This window comes from Salmo trutta, chromosome 38 (assembly GCF_901001165.1).
Source record: "Salmo trutta chromosome 38, fSalTru1.1, whole genome shotgun sequence".
In the NCBI taxonomy this organism is placed as follows: Eukaryota; Metazoa; Chordata; class Actinopteri; order Salmoniformes; family Salmonidae; genus Salmo; species Salmo trutta.
Window position 1 is genome coordinate 30,155,684 of NC_042994.1, and position 10,382 is coordinate 30,166,065.

The window sequence follows — 10,382 nt, forward strand, 5'->3', positions numbered from 1 at the left end:
TGTAAGATCAGAGCCATTTTGATAGATGTGTGGCAGAAGAGATGGAACTCTGAGCCCAAGGGCTGGCATTTATATGCCCTCTAAAGAAAGGTTGTGGACCAAGATGCAAAGGAAGAGGTGTTGTTTGCTCGACTGCACTTTGGACATTGTACTTGGAACTTGTCATTACATCTGTTTGGCAAGCATGGGAATGGTTTGTGTCTCGAGTGTATGGTCGATGAAACGGTGGAGTATGTGTTGTTATATTGTTGAAAGTGTGTTTAAGAGATTGAAGTATAGGGTCATTGAGGTTGGAAGGGATTTGGGGGATAGGGGAGGGTCTATTAGAAGTTAGTAGGCTCTTTTTTATTTTCTCAGAAATACTGAGTTAGGTAGAAGGATTTAGAAATGTTGTAAACCGTGATTGACCACCCACTCCAGAACAGTAGGTGGCGGCATGCACCTTTAACGTTGGTTTGCGGACCGCCATTATATCATAGAAGAAGAAGTGGCGATAGCCAAGCGGATGTCACTTCGCTTCCGGCCGACTCTGGCGATACTTCACCAAATGTTCTGTGCTGGGCATACTTCATACACTCGATTTATAAAGTACATCGTCAAACTGACCTCAAGAGCAACGACAATTCAATCTGAACGTCAACGAAAGTAACGGTCATCCCGTGGAAACGTTGGTCTTGGCCTTTTACTGCTGGTGAGTTAGCATGCTATCGTTAGCTAACTAAGTTAAATAGGCAGCGCCAACTCAATGAATATGTGCGGTAAATTTACATGACTTTACTGGATGCGTCTTTATAGAATAGTGGAAGGTTTATTTGTGTCTTATTCAAGCAAAGCTTCTCAACATTTGTTATTTTATTATACACGTATGATATAGTAATGTTCTAGAGACGATTTGATTAAATTTACGTCACGAAATGAGATGCGTTCCCTTAAAATGGTTCCCTACAGACATTTTTTTTTTTAGATATTAGAATATATGATTAGAACGTAGCTACACAGAATACAGTAGATAGTATTATATAAATAACATCTATGGTCCTCTCATTATAACACCCTAAAATACTCTGGATACATTCAGGAAAATAATTAGAATATTCATGCTCAATTAGGGGTAGGTGTAGCTCAGTATTGGACTAAAGGAGTCTAACGTTACTCAATAGTTAAAGCACCTTACATCTTCTATTTTTAAAGGGTGAATTGGCTCTGGAAGCCAAATACTACATATAAATGTGAATCGATGCTCAATTGCGGTACGGTTCTAGAAACAAGTCTCTCGACTTTCATATCACATCAAAATAATTTCACAAATGCAAAATACACACTTACTGTTTTAACCGGTTATGTTTGTGGCTTCCGTCTTCCCGTGTACACACAGGTGTTCGGAGATGCATATAGCTAACTAGAGCATGTAGTCCACGCTGTCTTCCGTCTGTTTTCTGTAAACACGCTGCTGTAACATGGAGATATGGCCGTGTGGGAACACAAACCCTATAAAGGTGTGCATCAATTTAACCTTTTTTTTAAACATTTTATTTATTATTTCTCAATGATATGAAAGATAAGGTCCTTATGCTTCCGAAACCTTACCGTAAGTGTTGTGTGTTACTGTTCAGACCAAACATCAGGGCTATTAACAAAACTCCCCTGTACAGAAGATGCCTTCATCCAATTACTCTTATGTGTAATGCAACTGAGAGTCAGGATCAAGGGCTAGGGTAGGTGCAACTAAGACCCCAAAATGACAAGGGTTTCAGTAAGAGGACTAACTGGTGTCTCCAAGTGGACACACACCTCTTCAATGTGTGCACACTTACTAAGTCATTTCAATGCACTTTGACTCAACGAAAGAGCCATCTAAGTTTTTTTTTTTTTTAAGCTCTCCTAGTTTTGCCATTGAGGAACTGAAGCAAGCAATTGTAGTTTTCTTGTTTGTAACCCAGCCCTGCATCTCCATCTTCACCCTGCATCTCCAAGATGCTTATATGAATGACATCAGAGCGGTATTTATTCTAACCCTTAACATCTCAGAACACATCGAGTCCTCTTGATCTACCGCATTCCCCTTACTCAGACAACACAATGCGCAGAAGTCCCAATTATCAGGAGGGATGTGGGTGAGATGTTGTTGTGTGGTGCTCACGTTTTAGAGCGTTTATCAGTTGAATCTCATACAGCGCTGAGCTCTGACATGTATACAATGTTACTGTACAGCCACTGTGTTCCAATGGTTTCCCATATCAGTGACCTAATCTGCCATTTTCAACCCGTTTACGGGCTAGAGTGTAAAGTGTTGATCAATAGCCTAAATATAAATGTTATATAAACATACAATATACATAAAAAGCATTAATTGATATTACAACAGCATGTTGGTTTCACATCAAAAGTTGAAATGCTGTGGAAATATTCAATTGGTAACGTGTTATCAGTAAGCATCGAAGTATTGGATGTATATATTTTGACACTATCCTTCTTCTACTACAGGTCATCTAAAGTGTATGGACTTCCTGCTGTCTTTTACAGTTCATTTACTTCCTGCTGTCTTCTATTACAGGTCATCTAAAGTGTATGGACTTCCTGCTGTCTTTCCATTGACTGCATTGCTGTTGTTGCCACATGAGCAGGACAACATGAGTCGAAAGAGGGACAAGCTGTTGGATGGACTGGAACAGAGTTTATACACTCTAACCAAGGACAACTTATGTTACCTGTGCGTTCGTTGTGGAATAGGCTCCAAGGATAGGTTCAAAGGGAAAGAAAACAGTGAACGCACGCTGCGGCGTCAAATCATGGAGGAAATCTGGGAAAATGAAGATTCAAATTCTTGGTTACTCCAACTGAAAGAGGACATCAGAGGTATACAGGAGGATGGTAGACATGTAACCATGAGCTCCAGTGCATCGAGCAGCGTGTCCTCGAGTCCCAGCCAGTCTGATGGTGACGGGGACGCTGCAGACTGCCATGAAGCTGGGAAGCCTCGACAGTTGGAAGTGACTCAGCGAACACACACTGGAGAGAATCCTTACAGCTGTAATCAGTGTGGGAAGACATTCACTCAGTCAGGAAGCCTGGCAACTCATCTGAGAACACACACTGGAGAGAAACCTCATAGCTGTGATGTATGTGGGAAGACTTTTAACGTAGCCTTCAATCTGATCCGACACCAGCGAACACACACTGGAGAGAAACCCTACAGCTGTGAGAAGTGTGGGAAGAGCTTTTCTCAGTTAGGACTACTGGCCAGCCACCAACGTTCGCACACAGGAGAGAAACCGTATGTCTGTGATCAGTGTGGGCAGAGCTTTGTCAATCCGGGATCCCTGGCAAAGCACAAGCGAAAACAACATGCAGGAGAGAAGCCTTATAGCTGTGCGGATTGTGGGAAGAGTTTCTTTGAATCACATACCCTGGCTAACCATCGGAGGACACACACAGGAGAGAAGCCTTATAGCTGTGACCTATGTGGGAAAAGTTTTGCTCTGTCAGGAACCCTGAATAAACATAAGCTGACTCATACAGGAGAGAAACCTTTCTGTTGTGACCAGTGTGGGAAGAGCTTCCGTGAATCAGGAAGGTTGAAAGTTCACCAGAGAATGCACACTGGAGAGAAACCTTACGGCTGTGATCAATGTGGGAAGAAATTTGGTCATTCGCAACACCTGAAAGAACACCTGCGAACGCACACAGGAGAGACGCCATTTAGCTGTGATCAGTGTGAGAGGAAATTCACTCAACCACAACACCTGAAATCACACATGAGAACACACACTGGAGAGAAGCTGTTTGTCTGTGATCAGTGTGAGAAGAGATTCGCTCATTCACAACAACTCAAAGCACACCTGCGAATACACACTGGAGAGAAACCTCATATCTGCGATCAGTGTGAGAAGAAATTTGCTCATTCACAACACTTGAAAGATCACATGCGAACACACACAGGAGAGAAGCCATACATCTGTGGAGAGTGTGGAAAGAGCTTTGCTAGAACAGGAACATTGAAAGTGCACCAGAAATCACACGCAGCAGGTGACGTGTGTACAGATCTGCCTCCCCAGCAGCAGTTCCAGAACTCTCAAATAAATCTGAACAGCCCAAAGTAACAGAACCCTCTAAACTCTGAACAGCCCAAAGTAACAGAACCCTCGATAAATTCTGAACAGCACAAAGTTCCAGATCCATATCCCTCCCCGGGATCAGTTCCAGAACCCTCTATAAACTCAGAAAAGTCCAAAGTTCCGCTGCTGGACGACTCTAGCACGAGGAAATTATGACACCTATCTATTATATATATGCGGTAAAGAGATGGATGGAACTCGACCAAAACAATAGAAATGCCATGGACACAGGTGGGAGAAAGATGCCATGGGGGAAAGATCCCGAATCTCCTCATGGTCCCCTCACTATATGTTGAGGTAAAAATCGGAGTATAATGCTTATATGGATGTCAACCCCCAACACATGTTCATGTCATCATCACCAATCAACTGCATTATAGTAACAAAAGGACTTTGACTGCCATCAGCGATTTGTGTATGCTACAAGCTCATAAGAACAGGAGTTAGCAGTTACTTCTTCTAAACAGGAAAAGGGACAACTTCAGAAATGTTATGCAGAGGAAACAGAGAAATATATCTAAATCGGACTAAAGTAACCACTTTGTGGGCCTGTTACAGAAATCACATGACGGATTTGATTAATATATCCACTTTAGTTAGATCAGATTTGTTGAATGTGAGCCAATGACGCCGTCACAGCGTCCTGCGTTCCATTGACCTCTTTTCCCGCATCTGTGCCTGAATCCAGCTCTACAGATTCTGAATTCAGTTTTAATAGATGAAATACTAACCTTTTTTTTTCGATAGAAAATGGCTTTTTAAATTGAGGTGTGGTCAAAAATGGAATAAAATAGCCTCATATACTTTTATCTGCTTTAAGATGACTTAAGACACTGTGTACAGAAACATTGGTTCATTAAAATCATTGAGTTACATGGAGTGTGCGTGACCTTTTATTGTTTTGACTCCTCAGTTCAGTCACAGTTAAATCTTGGTACCGCACCTAATATTATTCATGCATTTTATACTTGTACATTTCCTATGTGAATCACACCGTTGTTGTAAAGAACCACATCATTCTATGTGAAGACTAGATACCTGTTAGAGATGACATCGTCAACTACCACCGCCCTGAGGTTTTAGATCGGCTACCATGTCAGTGCCTTTATTCAGCTATGGAGAAGGTGGAGCTCTCAGAACGTTCAGACAGAACTGCATTGGACCAACTCGATAGTACAGTAATATGGCTCTGCCACCACCCAGTCCTCCCTTTTATTTATCCTTATCATTAATGCCCATGCAATTTATACATGTTTGAGTTTATTTTATTTTTACAGGGACAGTGCACATTAATCAACGTTTCAGTAAAAGTGCCGGTTTTAGCCAGCCGGCTAATTTTCAACCGCAGTCCCTGGGCAGGTTATTAAAAACAATTACAATATAGACAATCATAGAACAGTGAGCACACGCAGAGTAACATAGGACAAGCAAGACATAGCATAAAGACAGAGCAACATAGGACAAGCAAGATGTAGCATACAGACAGAGCAACATAGAACAAAAAGCAACAAGACAAAATCCATAAAAACAAAGTGTTTCCGCACCTCACAAGCTACAGACAACAGACAACATGGAAAGCGGCAATACACAGCTAGGGATTATGTTCACAAATCTGATTGACCTTTAGCCATGTCTTCATGCATTTTGTGAAAGTGTGATATGTGGTGCAGTTATGTGTGTCTGATGGCAGTGTATTCCAGACATGGGACGCTCTCACAGAGAAAGCGGATTTACTAAAGGTGCTTTTCCTTAAGGGAACTATACAGTCACCTCTCATGGCAGACCTTGTGGATCTGCTGCCATATGTTTGGATTTTCTGTTTAACAAAAGTACTGAGTGGAGGGGGAGCTAGGCCATTTAGGATCTTGAATACAAGACATGCGTCGGTGTATTGCAACAGATTTTCCCAACTCAGGAGCTCATGCTTTCTGAGGATGTAACAGTGATGATGGCTATTGGGCTGCCTATCGAGCACTTTGAGAGCCTGTTTGTAGACAGACTGAATAGGTTTTAATGTTGTATAGCAAGCTTGGGTCCAACTAGTCAAGCAGTATGTTAAGTGGGGGAGTATCATCGATTTGAAGTACAGTCTTGCTACCTCTGTGGTCAAACAATTTCGTATAAATCGGAAATTAGCTAGGTTGAATTTGGTTATTTGAATTACCTTTTTCACATGCTTTTTAAAAGAGAGGTTGGAATCAAGTATGATGCCAAGGTACTTAAAATCAGATACCACCTGGAGCTTCTCCCCTGACACATAGACATCTGGCTCAGTAGCATCTGTTGCCCTCTTTGTGAAGAACATGCAAACAGTTTTTTTTCACATTGAGATGCAAACACGAGTCACTGAGCCACTTTGTAACCTGGACCATTACAGTAGTGAGTTCTTGTGCAGCTTGTTGTTTGCTCTTTGCATGCACATATATCACTGTATCATCTGCATACATTTGAACTTCAGACCCAGTGCAGACGGAAGGCAGATCATTAATGTACAGGCTGAACAAGAGGGGCCCCAGTATTGACCCTTGGGGCACGCCCACATCATAGCTAAGAGTGGGCGACAGCTCATTGCTCACTCTGACACACTGAGTTCTGCCTTCAAGGTATGATTTCATCCATCTCAAGGCATCGGGGGAAAAGTTGAACTTGGACAATTTTGTGATGAGAATCTCATGGTTAACAGTATCGAAAGCCTTCCTTAGGTCCAGAAACACAGCCCCAACAACGCCCCCTTTGTCCATCTTGGACTTCACATTTTCCAGAAGAAAGCAGTTGGCCGTTTCTGTGGAGTGTTTCGCTCTGAAGCCAAACTGCATGGAGTGTAATGTGAAGGGGCTGTTGTTGAGGTGGGAAATCAGTTGTTCTGCTACACACTTTTCAACAACCTTCGACACTACAGGTAGTATACTAATGGGCCTGTAGTTACTCACGTCAGCAGGGTCGCCCGATTTAAAGATGGCCGTTATTATGGCTGACTTCCATACCCTTGGAAACACCCCCAGACCAATAGATGTGTTGGTGACCTTAGTAATGGGGCCAATGAGTGACTCTTTGTAGTTTTTAAGAAAGGTAGAGTCCAGCCCAAACACATCTTTGGATTTAGAGTTCTTTAGTGAGCTAATCACCTTGTTCACCTTTGACTCAGAAACCTCCCTTATGATGAAGACAGGTTGAGCGTCATTCACTAGCACTGAGCCCAATAAACCAGTGGAGGGGTTCTGTGTCAGTACCTTGACAGAGTCAATAAAGTAGGAATTGAAGGCTATTGCTATTTTGACTGCATCCTGTGTTAGATTGTTATTCACCATGATTTCTAGTCTTTTTGCAGTTTTACTATGGTCTTTCCTTGTTAACTTTTTTAGATTCTCCCAGATCAATTTTGAATTTCCCTTTGCCTCACCAATTATGTTAATAAAAAAGTTTGCCTTGGCCTGTCTGATTTCTTTCATCACCTTATTTCTCAACATGGTAAACCTACGTCTGTCATGCTCTAATTTGGATTTTAGGGCTGTTTTTAGAGCTTAATCTCGTTCTTTCATCAATTTCCAAATTTCTCCATTTAGCCAAGGAAGAGTGCTCTTTTGGCCAGGTTTGGATTTGATTTTCTTTAGGAAACCATTTATTGTAGCCTGGATTGTGGATAGAAAAACCTCACTATCAGCTTCCACGTCTGTATAGGACAAGAGATCATTCCAGTTAATTCCATTAATTGCGTTTTCAAAATAGTTTAATTCACTCTTAGGTATTCTTAGTTGATCCGGCTTTCTAACAGTAGAGAGCTTAAACCTGATCTTAGACAACTTTCTGGCTATAAGTGTCAAATTATGATCAGACAGCCCAGTAACCATATTGAATGATTTAGTCACTCTCTCTGGTTTATTACTGAACACCAAATCAATCTGTGTTTTAGAGCAACAAGTCACCCTGGTTGGCCCTTTAACGAGCTGTGTAAGGTCAAAGGTATTAGTGATCCGTTTGAGGGTTTTCCTACAAGCCTTGTCTTCATAATTAATATTAAAATCTCCCATTAAGATGACCTCCTTCCCAAAATCACATTCCCTAAGCATGTTATTAAACTGATCAAAAAACACACTTTTGGTGGAAGGTGGTCTATACATTCCAATAAGGGTAAAAGACATTTGGGGAGACAGTGTAACGTTCAGGCCAATACATTCTAGTTCATTATCACATGACCACTCAATTTGTTTACATCGGATATGTTCTTTAATGTAAATCATCAGACCCCCTCCTCTTCCTTCAATCCTGTCTCTCCTGAAAACATTGTAGCCAGGCACAATCAAAGCAGCACATGGAGAGTTTTTATGGAGCCATGTCTCTGAGAGGCAGAGGAAGTTGGAGTCTGTGAGTAGATGTTGAATTTGATCACTTTTTGGAATGACACTACGAATGTTCAAGTGCCCTCCTAGTAGTCCCTTGGGCTTAGCCCGTGGGTCCCAGATGACTCGAGAGTGATTGACACATTGAAAAAAGTTAAATTTTCTGTGTTTTCTGACAGCTGGGTTTAGGCCGTTTTGATTAGGGGCAGTTCGGTAGCGGAACCAACAATCCCTCCCGCTTGCACTGGATGTGGGGAACTAATTAAAACGACTTGCGTACCAGAAGCAAAGTCAGGGATCGCATATAGCGGCTTGGGTATGTTTGAAGAGTTAAAATCTATCCTGGAGCCGGGTGAATCGAGAGAAACCATGGGACGATAGCACTCACCCACTTCCACAGCGGCGATGATCTGTGGACGAGGCCACCCCCTGCTTTCCACTCCGGTGAGTATCGCTGGCTCGGTGATGTTAGGCCCAGGATTAAGTTGCACATCCCCGGAGAGCAGCAGGGTAGTGAACAGGTAGTTTAACAGTTTCCGATAAATGTTGGACTTGTGTTTGTCACGCCTAAGCGGTTCAGTGGAATAGGGAGCGAGGTAGACTTGGCCATTATTCAGAACATTATGGTATGCTGTGTATAGTCCGCTCCGGTGGATCGGTGAACCAATGTGTTTGGTGTAGATATGTACATTACTTATGTTAATAGCACAGTTCTTGTTAAGTTCTCTTGGTAGAGATGTTCCTAAAAAGGTAACAGGCTTCTCCTGTTTTAGGTCAGTGAGTTGGCTTTTATGAACCCGCTATATTGTTTATTTGACACTTTGCCAGATTAAATATTTTCAAATGCAATAGTGTCCAAATAAAATAGGCAAAAAAGGGCGCTGAAATGTGATGCAATAGATCTTCGAGCTCCACTGGGTAGAGGTGAGGCTAAATGTAAGATCAGAGCCTTTTTGATAGGTTTGGAAGAGAGCGTTAGTAGGTCAACGGGGGAATGTCCTCCTGGGGCTAATTCAGATTTTTTTGGGGGTGTGTCTGCTGGGGCAGAAGAAGCGTGCTTTGCGCCTCAAAAAGACACTTGAATGCAATGTGTACAGATTCCAAAGCAGGGCACCTGTCAAGGAGGTTAACTCTAGGGTGGCGCGTGCAGATTATATTTTTTTGTTTAACCTTTATTTAACTAGGCAAGTCAGTTAAGAACAAATTCTTATGTCCAATGACGGCCTAGGAACAGTGGGTTAACTGCCTTGTTCAGGGGCAGAACAACAGATTTTTACCTTGTCAGCTCAGGAATTTGATCTTGCAACTTTTCGGTTGCTAGTCCAACGATCTAACCACTAGGCTCTAACCACTAGGCTCTAACCACTAGGCTCTAACCACTAGGCTCTAACCACTAGGCTCTAACCACCAGGCTCTAACCACTAGGCTCTAACCACTAGGCTCTAACCACTAGGCTCTAACCACCAGGCTCTAACCACTAGGCTATAATCACCAGGCTCTAACCACTAAGCTCTAACCACTAGGCTCTAACCACTAGGCTCTAACCACTAGGCTCTAACCACTAGGCTCTAACCACCAGGCTCTAACCACTAGGCTATAATCACCAGGCTCTAACCACTAAGCTACCTGCCGAGGAAGCAGGTGAAGTGATTGGTGCACGTCAACTGACGGGTATGGTGGATGGAGTAAGGAAATTGACTTCATCCATACTACTGTTCTTCGATGAAAAGTCTCTCCCTTCTCATGTAAAGTTAGGATTTGTGAAATATCCTGTAAAAGCTTTTGTGCACAAACCCCTCTAGTGTCGTAAATGCAAAAATATTTGGTCACGTGTCAAGTGTATGCAGACGAAGAATATCGTATGCCAGCTGAGGTAATGCTACAACTGTAAGTGGCGAACATGCACCTTCATTTCCCGGATTGTCCCGTT

At 42.4% G+C, this 10,382-nt stretch overlaps 1 protein-coding gene across 2 annotated transcripts; it reads left to right on the plus strand.

Moving 5' to 3' along the window:
• The first annotated feature begins 263 nt into the window (after positions 1-263).
• LOC115177652 (zinc finger protein OZF) lies at positions 264-4,990 on the plus strand. 2 transcript variants are annotated; one of them, XM_029738590.1, is made up of 3 exons: positions 264-691; positions 1,376-1,496; positions 2,555-4,990. In XM_029738590.1, the coding sequence occupies exon 3, from the start codon at positions 2,631-2,633 to the stop codon at positions 4,098-4,100; it is 1,470 nt and encodes a 489-aa protein (XP_029594450.1). In that variant the 5' UTR covers positions 264-691; positions 1,376-1,496; positions 2,555-2,630; the 3' UTR covers positions 4,101-4,990. The 2 variants fall into 2 exon arrangements, with proteins under 2 accessions (XP_029594450.1, XP_029594451.1); XM_029738591.1 differs by lacking the exon at positions 1,376-1,496 and having other exon boundaries at positions 2,555-4,096; positions 4,131-4,990.
• Positions 4,991-10,382: the final 5,392 nt, after the last annotated feature.